This window comes from Rhinolophus hipposideros (assembly GCF_964194185.1).
Source record: "Rhinolophus hipposideros genome assembly, chromosome: 14".
NCBI lineage: Eukaryota > Metazoa > Chordata > Mammalia > Chiroptera > Rhinolophidae > Rhinolophus > Rhinolophus hipposideros.
Genome location: NC_138060.1, coordinates 8,010,931 through 8,033,279, shown reverse-complemented (window position 1 = coordinate 8,033,279; position 22,349 = coordinate 8,010,931). Strand labels below are relative to the sequence as shown.

General features: G+C 39.3%; 1 protein-coding gene across 3 annotated transcripts in view; it reads left to right on the top strand.

Moving 5' to 3' along the window:
• SLC25A26 (solute carrier family 25 member 26) overlaps nt 1-22,349 on the top strand; it is a 156,863-nt gene that overhangs the window by 129,040 nt on the left and 5,474 nt on the right. For all 3 annotated transcript variants that reach the window (XM_081073241.1, XM_081073240.1, XM_081073239.1), the window contains 3 exons: nt 14,694-14,763; nt 20,848-20,912; nt 22,036-22,109. In XM_081073241.1, coding sequence (XP_080929367.1) covers nt 14,694-14,763; nt 20,848-20,912; nt 22,036-22,109 — 209 coding nt within the window. The remainder of the gene's footprint in view (nt 1-14,693; nt 14,764-20,847; nt 20,913-22,035; nt 22,110-22,349) is intronic.

Below are 22,349 nucleotides of genomic sequence, written 5' to 3'. Positions count from 1 at the left end.
TGACTTCTGCAATTACAAGAGGTGCTCCAAGTGTTACCATGAGCATAACTTTAATACAGTTTTTTCCTTTCTTAAAATGTGTATACATTTTTGGCACCCTGTGTGTGTGTGTGTGTGTGTGTGTGTGTGTGTGTGTGTGTGTATTTATAATACATATGCTTATAAAAAAGATTTTAGATGAAAGCAGACTAGACACCATAAAGAGGAGGGAAGTAAAAGGAATAGATTATCATATCCAGAACTTCTGAGATAATTTTTCTTTAGGATTTATGTGAGTTTGGAACTTTCTGACAGCCCAACAAAAAGAAGAACATGAGAGATTACATGGTTCTTCTTACCTGATAAAGACCCATAGCTTATTATTTGACAGTGTCCCTTGGCTTTGGATGCCGTCTTTATGTGGATGCGTTGCACACGTGCCACTCGCTGTGGACCTCAGTTGCTGAGTTACAGCCTCATATGACCACTTCCCAGCCGACACCCTCACTCAGATGTCTTAGGGTAACCTGTTGAGAACAGAGCTCTTGGTGTTTATTCTCCTTCTCGTCAACCTGTTCCTTCCTCATCTCTTGCTTGAATTGCTGCATTGGCCTGTCACATGGCCTCCTTGATTCCATTCTTGCTTCTCTAAAGTGTCTTTTCTTCACAACAGCCAGAGTGATCTTTTAAAGAAATAAAGAAATAAACCAGGTCATACTATTGTCTGCTAAAACCCTGCAGTGACATCTCTTTGAAAGAAGTTTTAACTGTGGCTGAGAGTGGCCTCTTCATCTGGCCCCTACCTGCTCACTGACCTATCCCATCCCATGCCTCCCCTTCTGCACTCCAGCCGCAGTGTGTCCACGTACTGCACCACGGCTCTGCCGGCCTCCTCTCTGTGCTGTTTGAACATGCCAAGCTTGTACTCATGCAGGGCATTTGCATTTGTTGTGCCCTCTGCCAGAAATATTCTTTATTCACTCATTCTGTATCCCATGACTGAGTGCCTGCCATGCGCCAGGCATTTTCTAGGGTCTGGAGATATAGTGACAAAGAGGACTGCCCAAAACCTGTCCGTGGTCGAACTTCCACGCGAGTGCTTTCCCTGGGCGTTTCTCACGTCCAGCTTCTCCTCGTTCCCGGTCATGTGTCCTCACTCACGTGCCACCTCAGAGAGGCATTTCTTATCCACCCCTCTTAGAGTGGGACCTTCCCTTCTTCCCTCCTCAGTAATCACAACACCTGGTTCCTTCCTGGCGTTTTAATAACACTTTATTTAGTCATGCACTTGTTGTCACCTGACTACGTCCTTGGAAGACCCCCTGTGTCTTGAGCAGATACTAGGTGCCGGGCGCAGGCTGAGCAGCACACAGGTGGCCCCTGAACAGCACGGGGAAGGGCACCGACCCCATGCCGCCGGACACCTGCGCGCGACTGAAGTTGACCCTCCACGCACACGGATCGGAAACTGTTTTTGATCTGCAGTTGGTTGAACCCATGAATGGGAAACCCAGGAGTACGAAGGGTGACTGCATATTTACTGAAAAAACTCCGTGTAGAGGTGGACCCGCACAGTCCAAACCCGTGTTGTTTGAGGGTCAACTGGATATTTAGTAGCATTTCATTCATGTCACACAAAACCCAGGGAAGTCTGCCTTGTTCTCCCTGCTAAACAAGGAAACCGGGGCTCAGAGAGTTAGTTGTCTTCATCCAGTTCCCCAAGTCCTTGGTTTCCTGTCCAGCACCTTTTTACTGTGTTGACGTCGTTAATGGTACCTGTAGTAACAAAAACAATCATAAGACCTAACGTTTCTCAGTTACAATGTGCCAGGTACTGTGATAACCACTTTCCCTGGGTTATCTCCTGTTAATCTTCAGGACACTTCTGTGAGCTGGGTGCTGTATGGTCTTCATTTTGTAGATGGTGCCTTGCCCAAGGCTGGGTGGATTTACTCATTAAGTGGGACAGGTGGCATTTGAACCAGGCAGTCTGACTGCAGAGTTGATGTTCTTAATGAGTTTACTCATAACTCTGCACATAGCGCACGATATCTTTAATAATGCTTTTGCTGTTTCACATGCTCAAAAGTTGCTAAAAATTCGAGGTCCTATTATATCACACCAGCTTATTTAAGGCATTTCTGCAAATAGTGTTGATTCCTTCAGTTGATGACGTAAAGCTTAAAAACCCTGGTTAGTGTTTCCCAGACGAGTTCTCCCAGACAGCCCCAGCGCTGCTGCCCGTGAGGGCCGAGGTGGTTGATCAGTGTTCACCTCACAAGTCAGCGCTCAGTGACCAGCCACCATGCGCACAGAGAGTTTATGGGGATGACTGGAGGAGACCGTGGTTTCCCACGGCTTTTAATTCCTCACAGGCTTTGCTTATTGGAGGAAGGAACTTTGTCTTCTGCTCGTTTGTGTTTATGTTTACATTCCTTATAGTTCTGTCTTTTACACAGCAGGTGTTTATAACTATTTACTAATTGTTTGAAGGTTAACATTCTTTTTCAAGTTCAATGCAAAGTTGGCTAACTATACATTAACTGTTTTGTTTCTAATTAGTTTCTTTTAAAAGTATGTTCACAGCTGTAGCAGATTTACTCAGCTTAAACAATAAGCATGTTTTGAAAGACTTGGTAAAATTTCTTGTAAGAATGTCATTTTTTTATTGTCTGAATATTCAACATCAGTGTAGAAGTACAGTGTAAAGGATTGTTAAGGAGCTGCTAGGTCTAAATAGCTTTGCTTCTAACTTTTGTAACAAGGTGTACAAAACTGCAAAACAATAGCTAGTAGAAATGCAAGCTTTGAGCTCAGATGCAACTTTGAAGCAAAATGAAAATAAAACAAGTTTGGTTAGCTAAGACTGTGGCCTTGTGCTGATGATTTTCTAAGATAAAATCATAGCTTTGTAATAGAAATTCGGCCAGTGGATTATAATGTCATGTGTAGTACAGGGTACAAAATACCACGTTTCCCCAAAAAGAAGACCTCGCCGGGCCATCAGCTCTAATACGTCTTTTGGAGCAAAAATTAATATATAAGACCTGTTCTTATTTTACTATAATATGAGAGCTGGTATCATTATATTAATATAATTTAATATAATATATAATATAATATATAATTAGAATAGAATAGAATAGAATAGAATAGCAGGTCTTATATTAATTTTTGCTCCAAAAGACACATTAGAGCTGATGTCTTATTGGAGCTAGGTCTTATTTTCCGGGAAACACGGTAATTAGATTTTTCATTTACATTTTATAAATCTTTTAAAAAGCCAGTACTTTATCAATACTATGTTTTTATTCAAGTTGAAGAGTAAATAACTTATTGTTATTGATTCTTATTTTATTAATAGTTAAAAAGTCTCTCGCCACCCGGGACCCATGACAAAATTCTCCCATACCTTTAGTAATATAAACCAAATAATAGTAACTTAGAAGGTGCTCATTGTTCAGGGTCTCCACATACATTATTTCGTGAGACTGTTGAGAACAGAGGCTTGTCGGTGTACCTGTTTCTAGAGAAGTGGGGTTTGTCAGTGTTAAGTCCCTCATCTTTCATTTTAACCATTTTTTAAATAAAACTCTCTTTAAAAGATTGTTCGGTATTTAAACATAGCAAGCCAGGTACGCTTTTCTTGCTGATTCACAGTCAACATCATAACCATCAGTTACAATAATCTGGTTTTCTGTAACTGTTACTCAGATATATATTTAGATATTGTTAACATGAATGGGACCTCTTGTCTCTACCCCAAACTAAGAAGACATACCGATCCATGAAGCTCAGAGAATCCCTTATCAGAATAAATACCTCTCCAGTAAGACATAACCGTACATAACCCAAAAGATTATTTTCTAACTATAAAACCTGAACATGACTAAGCAAACTCAGCATCTGCTTTTGCTCAAGAATGACAAATGAAATGTCTTTCCTTTAATTACCAGCACCATCATTCATTAAAGACTTTCTTACAGATTCTTATTATCTTTACCACCTTACTTATCTAGAAGGCAAGTATCTAAATGTCACAACCAAGAAAAATACAATTTAACCAAAAAAAACCCAAAAAGGTACAAATCAACCCACACAGAATTGGTGCTATTTATACATCTCAGGATAGTTTCAGTCCAGTTGCCATTATAACCAAAATTAGCCTGTGTATTTTAAATGATCTGTAGTTATCAGTTAGGTATATCCAAATTTTAATTATGGAAACTAATTCGATAGGAGAAATCTATTTTAGCCACTTGACTATATTGCAAGAGCCACTGTATGTCAAAGGTAAAAGCTTAATTGTGGTTCCGAATTATATTTTATATTCTTTTTGGTTCAAAACTTTGCTTCGGAAATCTTTTTTTCAGACATGTTAGTATATGAGTACTTTACAGAGAGATCGTTCATTTAATTGACTGTAAAACATTAGGGAGATGAAACTTTAGTTTTACAGTGTATGTGCAGAAGCTACACAGGAGCTGGATCTACTAGTCTGGAGAGCATTTGCATGAAATTGTCTGCTGCCTTTGATGTGTTATAAAATTATGTCAGTAGGTTGACAGCAGTGACACCTACATGGGGGATTTCTTTCTGTTGTCTCAAATAAATTATCATCTGATGTTATTAATTTGGAATTGAGTAGATGATTCTGTACACATACCTATCCTTGTACCAAAAAAGGCATTTGGTATTTCATAATCTTGCAAAATGGGAAACACATAACTACTTTTGAATAAAATAGCTGAAGAAGTCCCGATTTTAAGTTTTCCTGAACTGAAGCCAGAACACTTGTTTTCAATTTGTTATTCATTCATAAGGCAATAGTGGATATTTGGGTGGGGTTTTTGAAGTAAGAACCAAAAGCAAAGCCTTTTCTTTGTGCTTTACTTTAATAGAAAAGCCTTATCCAGACTCTGACTTCTAGCTGTTCTGTTTCATAGTATCTTGCCAGGTGTTTGCCTTATCCTGTGAGTGAATACTGGGGCTAATTGCTGTTCCCCCAGGGCGGGGAGCGGGGACAGCCAGATAGCATCATGCAGTTCTTCCTCGAACAGACCTAAAAGATCAGTGAAGTAGAATCACTTGGGAAACTAGAACATCCTGATTATTTTTGTGGTGAAACCACTAAATAGTCACGATTTCTCAGAATAGTCTCATGGACAGTAGAAATATCATAATTGAAAAAAAAACAGGTGAATGATTAAAAATTGCATACCTTAAAGGTTTAAAAGAATGTCTATGTTGAAATTCAAATAAGGTCTGTATCTTAGTAGTATTGTACCTATTTTAATCTCCTGTTTGGTAATTGTATTATGGTTCTAGAACATGTCAACATTAGGGAAAGATGGATAAAGGTAGATGGGGACTGTACTATTTTTTCAACTTTTCTGTAAGTCTAACATTATTTCAAAATGAAATTTTCTAATAAGTTCTCAAAAATGTTTTCCAATGAACCTATATTAAGAAAACTGAAGAAAAGCCCTAGAGACTAAGCTATGAAGCTGACACCAGGCAGGCAGGGGCTGAGGAGAGGGCAGTGGGCCCGGTGACTGCTCCTGTCATGTGTGAGTCTTGTAGTTCTGCCATGCTTGTCCTGGTCTCTTGTCACTTATTAGGTGACATTCCTAATCAAAAGAAAAAAAGAAAAAAAATCACAGAGGCAAAATTAAGAACATGTCTGACTGCCAGTCTCATTACTTCAACTTGAAATTTCTTATCAACCTGAGATATAAACACACATGCATGGATTCATCTGGAAATTTCATTTTTTATTTGAAAGTAGAAAGGACACAGAACATTGAATTGGAATAAGTAAGTAAAAATGACCACCAGCTTTTTATTCTTACTTATTTTGGTGCACAGCCTTCACCATACGATTCTTCACATTTGGACTCACTTTCTGCCCCTCACCTCCGTGCCCCCAAGTCATTTATCTGATTTTACAGGAATGATCATTAGACCTCTTTGGCAATGGAAATGGTTATTTGAGAAATTATGGCAATTTAAAATTTTCTGGTGTTCAGATAGGCCCTTAAAAAAGTCCTCCATTACAAACCCACATTATTTAAACAACTTTTATTGACATCAAAATATTTTCTTTAATAATATGCATATTATAATGTAACTCCAGTGGAAACTGAGCTGTGTATGGTAGTGAGCAGTCTTACAATGTTGCGTATGTACTGTTCTGTCTACAAGACACATGGCTTTGGGGGAACCGAATAACCAGCTTCAGCTCTCCCAAGTACTTGGTGTGTGACCTCAGGCGAGTTACTTCACATCTCTTAGCACCTGCCTACACCTGTATTTGTGTATAAGAATACACACATCTCCACATTAAATGAGAAATGTAAAATCTTTAGCATAGTGCCTGGAACCTGCTAGCTGCTTAGCAAGTGGTAACTACTATTGTCAATAGTAATCACTTATGCTGTTGCCTGCACTGTATTTTTATTCCATTTTCCAGTCTATTCTTATTTGAAAGTCACACACAATAATATTGACAGTCCTAGTGAGGAAGTTTCCCTGCCTTTCCAGCCGGTTTCTCGTTGATCTCACTCCCCAGTCACTCCACAGACATAAGTTGACGTGTGATTTCAGAACACGTGGATCGCTCAGATCAGTACTTCTCACCCGTCAGACTTGTTGTTATTGGTGGTGGTGTTTTAATGGATTTAAAGTTGCTCCCAAATGAATCATTTGTTAGAACACTCATCTTTTTTGCTTGGTCTCAACATTTTTTCCCCAAAGTGTCTGTGTTCAGAAAATTCCTCATTTAAAAGAAAAAAAAATTACAAACTCATATTATTTAAAGCAAGTTGTTTTGGGCATTGACATAGTTTATTCATTCACTTGGGTATTTTAATAATATTCCTTTAAAAATTATGATCTGTATGTAGCAGTAAAGTGTCTTATAAATTCCATTCTATTTGCTATTGAAGCAACTATAACCTATAGATCCAAATCTAAGTGTGTTTATACTCTGTACCAGATGGTCTTATTCAGATCCCAGTTCTGCTCTTAACTACCTGCTCAAACTTTGACAACTTACTTAACTTCTCTGAGCCTCAACTTCCTTGTCTATGAAATGAGAGTAAGATGGCACATAACTCAGAAGATCAGGGTTAGGATTACACAAGTCAGTGTATATATAAAGTGTTTAGTGCCTAAATGTAGTAAGTTCTGGATGTGTTTATTGTGGTCACTGATATAATCGCTATTTTTATCATGCTCTGTGTTTGCCAATGAGGTTTCTCACTCGATTCTAAACCTTTTGGTTCTAGGGACTTTTTTGGTTTTTTTTTAAAAGATATTTATTATCCTTTTCAAATATAAAATGATTTCTTTATATGTTCTTAGACTAAATTATTCTGGCCAGGTGAGCGTGGAAAGTTATGCTTATCTATGGAGATTCCATTTTTAAACTGTGTCTTCCGCCATGGAGTCTATTTTGATTAAGTGTTGTTTTTCCCCTGGCAACCAAATTTTTTTTCTCCAGGATTGCATCAGGCACCTCTGTGAAGCTTTCTCCATCACCTCCCTTCTCTCTGTTATAATCCTCTTCTGTTCCCACTGTACCCCCATCAAATATTAGACCTAGGGACTACTGGTTTTCTCCCCCCTGACTCTACAGTGCCTGACACCTAGTACTCAGGAAATATTGAATTTATGAATTACATAACATCATTGATTGTTTCCTCTTGTGTGACATGTCGTTCACATCTTGTTATTTGTTCCTTATGGTTGCTTATAAACTCAGCATTATTAATATTTTAAGTCTATTTGAGCAAACTTTTGCTCTTTGGAACCTTTGAAGATATAAGCAGATTGACTGAGGATGACCTTCAGTCATCATCAAAAATCCAGTTTATGTTTCACATTTCTTTTCTAAAGGGTCAACAAAGTAAGTAATGGTTTTAAAGCTGTCATTAGTCTGATAATATACACCCTTTAGTGCATTTACTAAAGAAATACCACATACAGCACTTAATGACAAGACTGTCTTTAGAAAGCTGTTCTTTAAAAAAAAAAAACAAACACATTTTGTTAGCTTATCTAGTTCCATAAGTAAAGTTACAAATATCTATTTCTTAGCTGCACTCTTAGTCCAGTGAATTTAATAAATACACTTTTCAAGTAACTGTCTTCATCAGTTAGGTAGACGGAAATATTAGAGTCTGACACCACACGTTATTATATATATCTAACGTTTGCATAACTAGGTGTCTTCTTAAGAAAAGGTGTTCAAACTATATTACAAAGCTATAGTAATTAAAACAGTATGGTATGGGTATAAAAGCAGACACATAGATAGATGGAACAGAATAGAGTGCCCAGAAATAAACTCACAGATACATTGCTAATTAATTTATGACAAAGGAACCAAGAATATACAATGGGGAAAAGACAGTCTTTTTTAATAAATGGTGTTGGGAAAATTGGACAGCATATGCAAAAGAATGAAATTTGACCACTATTTTACATCATACACAAAAATTAACTCAAAATGGATTAAAAGACTTGAAGCAAGAACTAAAACTGTAAAACTCCCAGAGGAAACATAGGTGGTAAGCTCCTTGACATAGGTCTTGGTGATGATTTTTTGAATCTGACACAAAAAGCAAAAGCAACAAAAGCAAAAATAAACAAGTAAGACTACAATAGACTAAAAACCTTCTGCACAGCTCACGAAACCATCAACTAAATGAAAAGGTAACCTTCTAAGTGGGAGAAAATATTTGAAAATCTTATCTGATAAGGGGCTAATATTCAAAATACGTAACTTACACAACTCAATAGCAACAACAACAAAATCCCAAATAATCCAATTAAAAATGAGCAAAAATCTGAATAGACATATTTCCAAAGAAGACATACAGATGGCCAACATGTCCATGAAAAGATGCTCAACGTCATTAATCATTAGGGAAATAACAATCAAAACCACAGTGAGATATCATCTCACACCTGTTAGAATGGTTATTATAAAAAAGACAAGAGATAACAAGTGTTGGTAGTATATAGAGAAAAGGGAACCCTGTGCACTGTTGGTGAGAACATAAATTGGTGCAGCCACTGAGGAAAACAGTATGGAGGGTCCTCAAAAACTTCAAAATAGAACTACCTCATGACCCAGTAATTCCACTTCTGGGTATTTATACAAAAGAAGCAAAAACAAACTAACTCACAAGGATATCTGCACCTCTATGTTGTTGTGGCATCATTTACAATATCTAAGACAGGAAAACAACCTAAGTGTTCATCAATGGATGAATGGATAAAGAAATTGTGGTATACAAGGTCGGACAATTAAGTTTGAGAACTTATTGCACCGATGTTGCTAACCTTTTTTGATATCAGAGGGAGGGATTATTAATTATGAATTTGGAGAAACTGGACAGTTAGCCAAGTTTACTATTTGGAAGTGCTGAAAAGGCTGCTTGAAAAAGTTAGAAGACCTGAAGTTTTCGCCAACAATTCATGGCTCTTGCATCACGGCAATGCACCAGCTCACACAGTACTGTCTGCGAGGGAGTTTTTAGCCAGTAAACAAATAACTGTATTGGAACACCCTCCCTACTCACCTGATCTGGCCCCCAGTGACTTCTTTCTTTACCTGAAGATAAAAGAAATATTGAAAGGAAGACATTTTGATGGCATTCAGGACATCAAGGGTAATACAACGACAGCTCTGATGGCCATTCCAGAAAAAGAGTTCCAAAATTGCTTTGAAAGGTGGACTAGGCACTGGTGTCAGTGCATAGCTTTCCAAGGGGAGTACTTCAAAGGTGACCATAGTGATATTCAGCAATGAGGTATGTAGCACTTTTTCTAGGAGGAGTTCTCAAACTTCATTGTCAGACCTCATATATACACAATGAAATATTATTCAGCCATTAAAAAGAACAAAATCTTGCCATCTGTGACAACATGGATGGGCCTCGAGGGTATTATGCTAAGTGAAATAAGTCAGAGAAGGACAAATACTGCATGATCTCTCTTATATATGGACTCTTAAAAAAAAAATCAAGGTCATAAACAGAGAAGAGATTGGTGGCTGCCAGAGGCAGGAGTGGGGGATTGGAATAATGGGTTAAGGGGGTCAAAAGGTAAAAATACAATTAAAATAAAACCCAGTAAATTAACGTTAAAAAGTTGTTAAAATTGACAAACAGGGCCCTATATATATCTTGATTTATTAATATGACATCCCTATTTCTCTAGCATCCCTCTCAACCTTGCAGGTATATTTTCAGTGGGGAAGTATGAAGAGTAGGAATTACTACTAACTGTTCTTCTTTCAGTTGTGATATAGTTGATCATACCTAACAACGTCATGCCGCCATCAGCACAGTAATAGGTCATTACACTATTCTAACCACTTTAATTAATATAGTCAAGAGGTATTTTTACTAAGACTTGTCATCATTACTGCAGTGCATACCATTATGCTAGAGGTCCTACGCAGTGCAGTAAGGCAAGAAAAAGAAAAGGCGGTAATCCAAATTGGAAAGGAAGAAATAAAACTGTATTTATAGATGATATGATCATTGGTATAGAAAATTTGAAGGAATCTACAAAGAAGCTATTAGAGATAGAAAGTTTAGCAAGGTTGTAGGAAACAAGATTAGTATACAAAAATTAACTGTATTTCTACATATTAGCAACATACAGAAAGTGAAATTAAAAAACAAGCAGTACTATTTACGATAGTATCAAAGCAAAGAGGTACTTAGAGATACATCTGATATTATAACTGTAAGACCAATGTACTGAAAACTATGAAACACTGTTGAGAGAAAATAATGGAGGCTTAAGTAAATGGAGAATTACACTGTTTATGGGTCAGAAACTCAATATTGTTAACACCTTCATTCTCTCCAGAATGATCTATAGATTCAATGCAATTCAGATGAAAATGCAATTCAGATGAAAATCTCAGTAGGGTGTTTTTTAGAAATTGATAAGCTGATTCTAAAATTCAGAAGGAAGTGCTAAGAACCTAGAATAATGTCAGAACAACTTTGAAAAAGAACAACGTTAGAGAACTAACATACTTGTACTACTTTATCTCAAGATTTATTATAGAACTACAGTAGTCAAGAAATTATTGGGGGCCGTCCCGGTGGCTCAGGCGGTTGGAGCTCCGTGCTCCTAACTCCGAAGGCTGCCGGTTCGATTCCCACATGGACCAGTGGGCTCTCAACCGCAAGGTTGCCAGTTCAGTTCCTCGAGTCCCACAAGGGATGGTGGGCAGCGCCTCCTGCAACTAAGATTGAACATGGCACCTTGAGCTGAGCTGCTTCTGAGCTCCTGGATGGCTCATTTAGTTGGAACCACAAGGTTTCCAGTTCGACTCCCGCAAGGGATGGTGAGTTGTGCTCCCTGCAACTAGCAACGGCATCTGGACCTGGAGCTGAGCTGTGCCCTCCACAACTAAGACTGAAAGGACAACAACTTGAAGCTGAACGGCACCCTCCACAACTAAGATTGAAAGGACAACTTGACTTGGGGAAAAAAAAGTCCTGGAAGTGCACACTGTTTCCCAATAAAAGTCCTGTTTCCCCTCCCCAACAAAAAAAGAAAAAAAAGAAAGTATTGAACTGGTATCACGATAGATATGTAAATTAGAACAGAATAGAGAATCCAGAAATAGACCCACACATACATGGACAAGTGATTTTTGACAAAAGTGAGAAGGCAGTTCATTGGAGAAAGGATCGTCTTTTCCAATTGCTGATACAATTAAATATCCATATATAGAAACAAAACAAAAGAGCTTCAATCCATACCTTGCGGTATATGTAAAAATCAACACAAAATGGATGATGGACCTAAATGTAAAACCTAAGGACATAAAATTTCTAGAAGAAAACATAGGTGAATAATCTTTGTGGCTTGAGTTAGGCAAAGATTTCTTGGATGTGTCACCAAAAGCAAGATCCATAAAAGAATAATTTGCACTTCATCAAAATTAAATACTTTTGTTCTTTGATAGACACTATTAAGAGAATGAAAAGACAAGCCACAAACTAGGGGAAAAAAATATTTCAAACGACTTTTACCTAGAATATATAAATAACTCTCAAAACGCAATAATTAAGAAAACAGTGCCTCTGATAAGGGGCTAATATCCAAAATATACAAGGAACTCATGAAACTCAACAACAGAAAAACAAACAACCCAATTGAAAAATGGACAGAGGACCTGAAGAGACATTTCTCCAAAGAGGACATACAAATGGCAAATAGACATATGAAAAAATGCTCAACATCACTAATCATCAGAGAAATGCAAATGAAAACCACAATGAGATATCACCTCACCCCAGTCAGAATGACTTTCATCAATAAGACAAATAATAACAAGTGTTGGAGAGGCTGTGGAGAAAAAGGAACCCTCATACACTGTTGGTGGGAGTGCAGACTAATGCAGCCGTTATGGAAGGCAGTGTGGAGGTTTCTCAAGAAATTACGAATAGAATTACCATATGACCCAGCAATCGCTCTCCTGGGTATCTACCCAAAAAATCTGAAAGCATTCCTCTATAGAGACACGTGTACTCCAATGTTCATTGCAGCTTTGTTTACGGTGGCCAAGACATGGAAACAACCAAAATGTCCTTCAATAGATGAATGGATAAAGAAGTTGTGGTATATATACACAATGGAATACTATTCCGCGTTGAGGAAAGATGATATAGGAGCATTTGTGACAACATGGATGGATCTTGAGAGTATAATGCTAAGTGAAATAAGTCAGACAGACAAAGCAGAGAACCCTATGATTTCACTGATATGTGGTATATAAACCAAAAAGAACAAGACAAACAAATGAGAAAGAAAAACTCATAGACACAGACAATAATTTAGTGGTTACCAGAGGGTAAGGGGGTGGGGGGTGGGTGATGAGGGTAGAGGGGATCAAATATATGGTGATGAAAGGAGAACTGACTCTGGGTGGTGAACACACAATGGGATTTATAGACGATGTAATACAGAATTGTACACCTGACATCTATGTAAATTTACTAACAATTGTCACCCCAATAAATTTAATAAAAAAAAAAAAGAAAACAGATAACCCAGTATCAATGTGCAAAACATTTGGACAGACACTTCACCAAAGAAAACACATAGATGGAAAAAAGTACATGAAAAACAGCTCAACATCATTAGTCCTTAGGGAGATACAAATGTGAAGCACAGTGAAATACTGCACACCTATTAGAATGATCGAAATTTGAAAATACCCACAATACCAAGTGTTTTGGGAGGATGTGGAGAAGTCAGACTGGTTAGAATGTACAATGGTAGAACTGCTTTGGAAAAGTTTGGTAGTTTCTTAAAAAGTTAAACATTATACCTACAGTGCAATCCAGCTATTTCGTACCTAGATATTTCCCCAAGAGAAATGAAGGCATGTGTCCATATAAAGACATGTATAGAAATGTTCATAGCAGCTTTATTTGTAATAGCCCGAAACTGGAAAAATCCCAAATGTCTATCAAAAGGCGAATACATAGATGATATATCTACACATTGGCATATTACTTACCAATTAAAAATGAATGAACCATTGACATCCACAATAACATGGATGAATCATATAAAAATTCTGAAGGAAAGAACCCAGGTTTTAAAAAAATGAATGTATAATTCGTTTATATAAAATTCTAAATAAAGCAAACTAATTTAGAGTGACAGATCAGATGGTTTAGGGGGTGGCGAGGAAGGGCAGGAAAGAGATGACAAAGGGACACAGAAAACTTTTGGGGGTGATGGATCCGTTCACTGTCTTAATTGTGCAATGATTTCATGTGTATGGGTATGTTATGTGTATGTGTATGTCATGTGTATGTCAAAACTTAACTGGCATGCTTAAATATGTGTAGTTTATTGGACATCACTTATACCTCAGTAAACTAAAGAGAGCAAAAAAGAAGACTACAGGCTCTGCTGTTAGAAAGCCTGAGTAAAAGGTGGTAATAATAGTCCCCAGCTCTTAGGGTTGTTGTGAGGATAGTAGGTTTTAGTATATGTTCCGAGACTGGACCAGGGCCTGGCCAGAGCACTGCCCACCATTGGACGTGACTGTGTCTGTCTTCTCTTAGATCATTAACTCTTGGTGAGCAAGCCACCATGCCCCTGCCATCATTTTGCCTGATTTGAAACTTGGCTTGGGTATTTATTTGTATAATCCTTAACTTCATGACAGTACCAAAAAAAATGTTTGGACAACTTTTAAATTGATAGTTAACTAACCGAGTTAGCATCCTTCAAACATGCAACCTGGGTGGTAAAAATTGAAAACAGAACTGGAGAATTTGGCATGCACTGCTCTGGATTAATCTGTGAATTGTGGTATTTATATGGGAAATATTTAAAATGTTACATTGTCTTAAAGGTGTAGCTTTATTTTTATTTACACACATATTACACACACAAATGTGTGTGTTTGTATGTGTATATCATACGTATTTTCTGGAAATTGTTTCCTTTGAGCACTCCAATGCAGCTATCACCCTTCTTTCTTTGACTTCTTTTAGAAGGCAGTGAAGTCCTTGGGAAAATCAGTTATGTCATCCGTGAGGAATGTCACCAAAATAGCTTCTCACTTAAGTTCCCATCCCTAGAGCTAAGCCACAGGAGGTTCCGATAAATTCAAATATTTAATAACTTGTATTTTTCTTTCTCCTTCCACATAGGCCCTCTGGTCCTGGAGGCAGCATCACGTGGTGGATTCTTGGCAGTCAGCAGTCTGTGGAGCTTTTGCAGGTGCAAAGGATTATATGATACTGGGAAAGACCAAGAGGGGGAGAAAAATGTGAAAATATTAACTATGCAAAAACAACATTCTTTAGAAATTCCAGATTGTTTAGATGAAGAGAGTTCCACTAGTTGTTTGAGAAAAGAAAGTGTCTTAGAAAAACAGAAACTGCTAAAAAGGTGTCTGCTTGAAAGACAACCAATTTGTTTTTGACAAATTTTTTGTTTTCTTTTTATCTTTATTAAAGCCTTCACTCAGGCCCTTGGATTATCTTAAAGATGATTTATAAAGTCCTCTGTGGGAAGAGACTTGTTGTGGGTGCAGGGCCTACTGAGCAGCTGTCTGCCGTGAGCTGTGCTCTGGGGCTTTAAGCGATTTCTGCAGCAGGCAGTGATTCACGGCTCGTGTGACATGTTTGACAGCACCGTAGATTAACTGGTGTCAGGAGAACAGAGGCTGCTCCCCAGCTTACTGGAGGCTAAACGGGTCTGTGTAGAAAGGATGGGGATCTAAACATCTGGGCATTTTCTAGACATTCAACCCAGAGCAAAGTGACAATATGCAATATTGTGTCATCCATCACTGAGTCATAGGAATTTTCCAGGGAGGTTTCGATGAGAACTCAGATGCTTTACGGAATTTAATAAATGATAGGTTTAACAGTCTGAGAGAGAAATACATTTTATTGTTGCGAATCAAGGTGAGTTAGAATTACAGTGGAAATAAATCGAAGTGGAGGTTTGCCAGAAAGTTGTGAACTGCTAGTTTAGATGGGAAGCCAGCCAGTAAATCGATAGATATGTAGGTTTAGATGTTAACTTTATTAGAAAGGAATTATGTTCCAATTTGTTTAATGGTTGTTGGATTGGGTATTTTGTTGCAGTGGTTAGGAAACCAGAAAACATACATTTTGCAGGATTTTTTATTAATAATTGGACCCATTTGACTTGTAGAACTGATCATCAGAAATAAGAATCTTGCCTCTAGACACAAAACCTGCTCAGATTGATTATGACAGGTAATTGTTTCCACATGATACGGTCATTAGCTGTGTTAAATGAGTAGGTGGTCTTGATTCATTTTCCAGAGGTCAGGCATCTTTACCCCCCAACCCCTAAATGAAATGTGCATTCTTGTTGACTCCTTCCTGGGCCCTGGGGACATGTGGTCATCCCTGGTAAGGAAAGGCCACTTTTTAAAGTTAACAATACCAAGAAACTGCCGTTGTGTTCAAATAAGTATATATTCTCTGGTCCTATTCCTCAAAGATTTGCTTAACAAATGCATGGCTTTTATTAAGGAAATTTGCATTCATTACAATTCCTTTTTCTGAATAATGCTTTGTAATAGGCATTAAGCACTTAGATTTGTCAGAGGCAGGGAAAGAAACAAACTTTTTATCAGACATCCACTGGATCACGGGCCCTATCAGTAAGTGGCCCACTGAGGCGTGCAGCACACCGCACGTGCTCCAGGGCCCGTGGAGAAGTTGGGATGTGAGCAGGGAAGGGCTTTGCCCTGCGTTATGCAGCTGGTTGGACTTACAGAGCTGTCAAGTCTCAGTTCTGCCTTCAGCTAGGGAATGAGACTTGGGGGCTTTCTTGGGTACCAGCGCCTTACCTGTGACTCAGAAGCAACCCCCCTACTTGAAGGGCTCACAGTACTTCTGGGATAGATGAGAAAATGTATGTAACAGTACTATTACATTGATAAAACTGAACAGATGTAAGGAATTATTACTATTTCAATAAAAAAGGAATTATTACTCTTTCAAAAATAATTTGACTTGCATTGAAAGAATAATATTAATAGTTACTATATACAATCGTCTCTATGACAGTCATGTTTCTTCAGCGAAGGTTCTGATACGTGAAGGAGTTTGTCCGAGGTCTGCAAAGTCCATTGTCAGTGGACCCACATGAATTTAGCAAAAGATAAATACATTCCTTGTTTATGTCCCTCTTGGTTTGAAATTTTAGTTGGTACAAATGTTGATCCTCAGGAATTAGGCTACTACTTTAAAATCTTTCTGAAAGATAAACATTATTTGAAAATATTCCAGATTGTGGAAAAGTAAATACTCTGCACATTGCGGGTTGCACACTGTAGAGAACGCTGACCTGCCATTGGGGCGGCCCCTGGATCTGAAGCTCACTCGCGGCTCTGTCAGGCGCTAGCCTGGCATGGCCAGAAAGCAGTGGTAAAGCTGGCCCTCACGTCAGAAACCCGATTTCTCGTCCCTGCATGCTTTTCCAGTTTCTGAACGGGTTCAGTCATCGTAGATGAACACTCTCTGTGCCATCCTTGGCACTCTTCTGTGCCCATGCTTGTTTTATAAACTACTTGGTACAAATACCCAAAAATGGCCCTTGAGATCCGAGGTGTTGATGGCTTGTCCTGCTCAGAAATTTCTTTAGCTTCTGGTCAGGGGTTAAAGTAGGGGGAAAAGTACTTTGCCATTTTCCTCACTTCCAAGTTAACTTCTAAACACAAAACCATAATTCAGTCTAAGTAATTATGACGTTTGCTATGAGAGTGATGATTGCTGTTCTAATGTTCTTTGATCTGTTTGTTGCAATAATTAACACACAACTTTGCATTCTCTATGAGGAGAGCGACAGATATGGACAGATCGGTAGATAGATAGATCTTTCTATGGAATTCTAGAATAGGGCAAAGGATTATCTGGGTACAAATGAGAAGGCCTAACAATCTTTAAAACACAAACGAAACCACATTTGTTGTTGTTGCTGAAGCCCTACCTGTCCGGACACTTGTTTGGAGATCGTGCCAAAGAGTGTACACGGAGATGCTCTTCGTCCCAGGCCAGTCAGGAGGGAGACCCTGAGAGACAGGGAACGGCAGTGTGGAGCCGCCCATGGCTGTCCCCGCACAAGGGAGGTGACAGCTCCAGACCCGCAGTAGGAAGGTGACCCTCAGTCTAGAGAATGTAAAAAATCAGCATTTGCTTCCCAAGGGCACGTACGACATCTAGTTTCCCCTGAATCTGGTCCTTGAAAGCAGTTAAACGAACATTCAGTAAAAGCCTAACTGCAGTGGAGCCCGTGGAAAATTGTTTCATGTGATTTGAGCACTGAGGCAGTCTGTAGTGGCTGTACCAAATAATTGTTTCTTGGCTAATAGCTGAGCATGTCCCGTGTATTTATCACCAGCAGTTTATAGTTCCCTCAAGTAAAATGTAGAAAAGAAGGATTTTAACTGCAAGTACAGGTGCCCTGCCCCCGTTGCATTATGGCCGGTTATTCTATTACGTGATCTTCACAAGTGCTTCTTGCAGACTTGTAAAAAACATCGTGAGGTCTGTGAATCAAAGCAGTCTTTGATATCTGAAGATATTTAAATTGATTGATTAACTTTCATAAAATACAGTTTCCATCATGGTAGTAAAATTAGGACCTATGGAAGCGTCTGTTTCTGTCTTTAACATTTCTTCTTGTCACTTAGATGAAGCAAATCTCTAAGAGGACATGGGCCGGCATCCACAGTAAAGGCATGGGGCACTTTTGCTAACAGCCAAACTAAGTTTGATTTGCAGATTGATTAGAAGGCAAGTACTTTTCAACATAGGTGACTCATAAAAGCTTGAGTGGTCAGACAGCCAACTTTTAAAGTCTTTTTAAGTTGGTTTAGGACAGATTGTGAACAAATTTTAATGTCTTAACGTATCACAGTGATTATGTAGGGAAAGAGCGCTGTTGGAGCCCAGCTACACGTGGCTTTGAGGCCCCGCTCCACACTATCCGTGTGTCCCTGGGCAGGTTGTCTGTAAAGTGCAACAGTAATACCTATGCAAATGAGATACAGTAACCAATGAAAGTACTAGCATAGTCTCAGTGGTCCAGACACAAACAGCACAAATACTAGCTTCCAGCTTCCCTTCGCCCATCCCCTTTAGAGGACAAGTTGAAATCTTCAGTTTGTAAAAACTACAGACACTTGTCCAGGGCACCTAGAAAGCATTTTTGAGTACCTACTGTGTGCGCTGGGCTGGAGACATGAAAAAAAATCACACATAACCTCTGCCCACCCAGAAAAGAGCTAATTACTTTGAGCACTAGTATGAGCCAGGCGCTCTCCTAGACACTTCGCACAGACTCATGTAATCCCTGTGTTGTGTCGCCATCTGCATTTTATCGATGAAACACTGAGGCCACAAAGACGCAGTGGCCAGGAGCTCAGGTTGTGAAGTCAGACAGAAAAGTTCGAGTCTCAGTGCGAAACCACGTAAAACTTCCTATGAGTTCTTTCAGCTCTTGGAGCTGCGGTTTCCCACCCAGAGCGTGAGGTAACAAGAACACCTGTCTCACGGGGGTCTTCACCTGGAGAATAAGTAGTTTACCTAAGGCCAGTGAACCAGTAGAGCGGGGAGGTAAGCCTTGGTCTTTCTGAACCTAAAGAAGCGTTCTTTCGGCCAGACCCTGCAGCCAGGAAGGGAAACAAAACCGAATATAAGATTTGGGGTGGGAGGTTTGCAATGGTACAGGTTCACTGCCTTTGTTTCCTTTGTCCTTTTTCTTCCTTCCTTAACCCATAAACATACATACATATATATATATATATATATATATACATATATATATATATATATTTATATACATATAATATGTATGTATGTGTATATACATACATATATAATATATATAATATAATAATTATACATATTATATGTATGTTTATGGATGTGAAGCCTTCCTGGACCCTTTTCTATAATTAAAAGCATATTTACCACTTTAGTACAGACCACGTGGTTAAAAAAAATTAAAAGAGTAGGATTTTGGGACTGGGTCCACAAATTTTTAAAATACTTGGAAGTTTAGCAAGTCAGGCAATGTTTGGATCTGGAGAAAACGTTTCACATGTTCATAACACAAAAGTGGCTAAAACAAAAGAGACTAACATTCATGTTAGCTGATACTCTGTAGTCCTAAGGCGGGTATCATTTGTGGGTCACTAAAAATGGAACAAAGCAGCATAAATGGGTACATCTTTCAAAAAGTCAGTGTCATAATGTTACCAAATGGAGGAGGTTCAGTGTAATGATCTTATTTCAGCAACATAGTTAGAAATACGTTTGGCAGAGCTCAAATGACCTTCTTGTCCACGTGCCACGAAACTTGGATGGAGCGCAGAGCTATTTCTGGAGCATGCTTCGCACACGTGTGTTCTGTTCAGCCCGCTTACAAAGCTGCCTGTTTCACCCTAGCTCATGGATGTGGAATCTTTAGAAAGCCCTTTTGGGTTTATTATTTCTACCTCCTTTGGGCCTCTTGAGGTTTAAAATACATTTTTGTATCATATTAAATAAAATATTGGTACCGTATACTGTGGTTTCTGTTTAAAACAGAAAAGTCTTCTGATTCCTCTGTCCATAGATATGGACCCCTTTAAAATGCGTGGAGTTTTTAAAAATCAGTTTGGCAGTTACAGTCCTGCATGGGAGATGAGGTGGGAAGGAAGCCATAAGGAAGAATACCTGTTAAATCAAGACTGACTCTAACAAAATGCAGAAAGGGGCTGAGAAATATTGTTACTCTAACTGGCCTTGTTGTCAGAAGCCTGGAAATTTAGAAAGCTTTACTCTTTTCACGTTTTTACCTTGGAGAGTCCAGCCATTTACACCAAAACCTCCCCGGTGACACACGTTTGTTTGCCCATTTTGCCTCCGAGCAGAACCATAAAAGCATTCTGGAGTTGTGATTAAAGTACGGGGGCCCCTGAAAAGCAGCTTAGCCCCGAGCCTCCTGCTGAGGGGAGGGGGGTCTGCCCGTGGACACATACCCACGGTGGATACCCACTCGGGCTTGTTCACTGCTCCATGAGAGCAAGGTATGTGTGGGGCCTTGTTTCTACCTGAGGAGGGAAAGCATTCTCTTGTTACCTCTTTTCTGTACAGTTCGAGGTCACTACAGAAGTAGTGGAGCGTGTGTGTCCTATTCTTGAATCAGTCAGGTGGACATAATGATAAAGTGATGTTGGCAGAGTTATGAGGAATTAGAAAATGAAAAGTATGAAATACCATGTAACACAGTAAACAATACCTCGCTGTGTCTGGGGTATTTTTATACACACAGGTGGGTTTGCCGCTGCTGTCACCACGCCTCTGGATGTCGCGAAAACAAGAATCATGTTAGCAAAGGTAAGTGGGAAGAGGACGCAATGTAGACATGACAGACGCTTCTGTCTGTTAGCACCGGGGCTTATCTGCATAGAAAGGAAATAAAAATGGAGAACACTTCCCTGTCTTAGCAGCGTGTGCTGCTTGCTGAACCACTAGTGAGACGGACTTGGAACAAACAATATCCGTCGTTACCGCAGCGACCAGTGTCTGCAAGGCCTTTGACCTTTTCGTCCTCATTTTCAACTGCCTTACGTAAGCTAGCAGGGCTGGTGGGGCCCCTGCCTGCTCAGACCACGTTCACGCCGTCTGTTTTCCCTAGTGACAAGGCCGAGGCTCGGACAGGTCTTGTTTCATACCAGAGGCTCTGAACTTAGATCACCGTAGGTTGTTCTTGGTCTCAGCTGGGTGAATGAGGACAGTGTCAGAATTGTTAGAAGTGTTTCATTACAAAGAAAATTTGTTTTTAAAAAAGCTAGAGCGAGACTTTGGAGAATTCCACACATACAACATATCTGGAATACAAATTGGTAGCTGCAAAATAGTCCTGGGGATGGAAAGTACAGAAGGGAATATGGTCCATAATATTGTAATAACTCTGTGTGGTGCCAGGTGGTAACTAGACTTAATGTGAGCACCTTGTAAGTTCTATAAATGTCTAACCACTATGCTGTACACCTGAAACTAATATAATATTGTCTGTCAACTGTGAGTGAAAAATAAAACATTATTAAGAAATAAATTCAACAGAGGACTCTTTATTAAATGTTTGTTAGCTACTTAAGTTAGTTTCATAATTGTACTATATATACTGATTATTCCCCATTCTTCTCAGAACAATTAATACTGCTTTCAGTCTTTTTCCTATTCAGTAGCTGTACATAAATTATCTGGGTGAGCTGTGCTCCTAGTTTGATAATGAAACACCTAGAAAAGCAGCTCTCCATGGGCGTGGGCCAAATCAGTGCTTGCCCGTGGGTTTGAATGTAAGGGCCTCTGATTCCCGGGAAACACTCCCTCCCGTCTGTTTGAAACTGTGTCCTAGATGAGGGTGGTAGGGAGCCCTGCATCTGAGGAGATCTGAGGGCAGGCTGTGCACGGGGAGTTGCATAAGATAATGGCTTTCTCTTATGTTTTCATGCAGGCTGGTTCCAGCACCGCCAGTGGGAATGTCCTCTCTGCCCTGCACGGGGTCTGGCGGACGCAGGGGCTGTCAGGGTAAGAGTAGTCGCAATGCTCCTCCGTCTTCCTCTGTCCACCAGCTCGTCCTCCTTGAGCCTCACATGACGCCAACACCTTTCCTTTCTTCTGCTTGTGTCCCGATTGGGGCCTCTACTTACACTGTACAAAACACGTTTCATTTTGCGTATGTGACATAACTGCGCAGTTAAGGTTATCGGAAGTCTCTCCAGGTGACTCCCAGCCTCGTCCCTCTGGATGTCAGATGACTTCCATGCA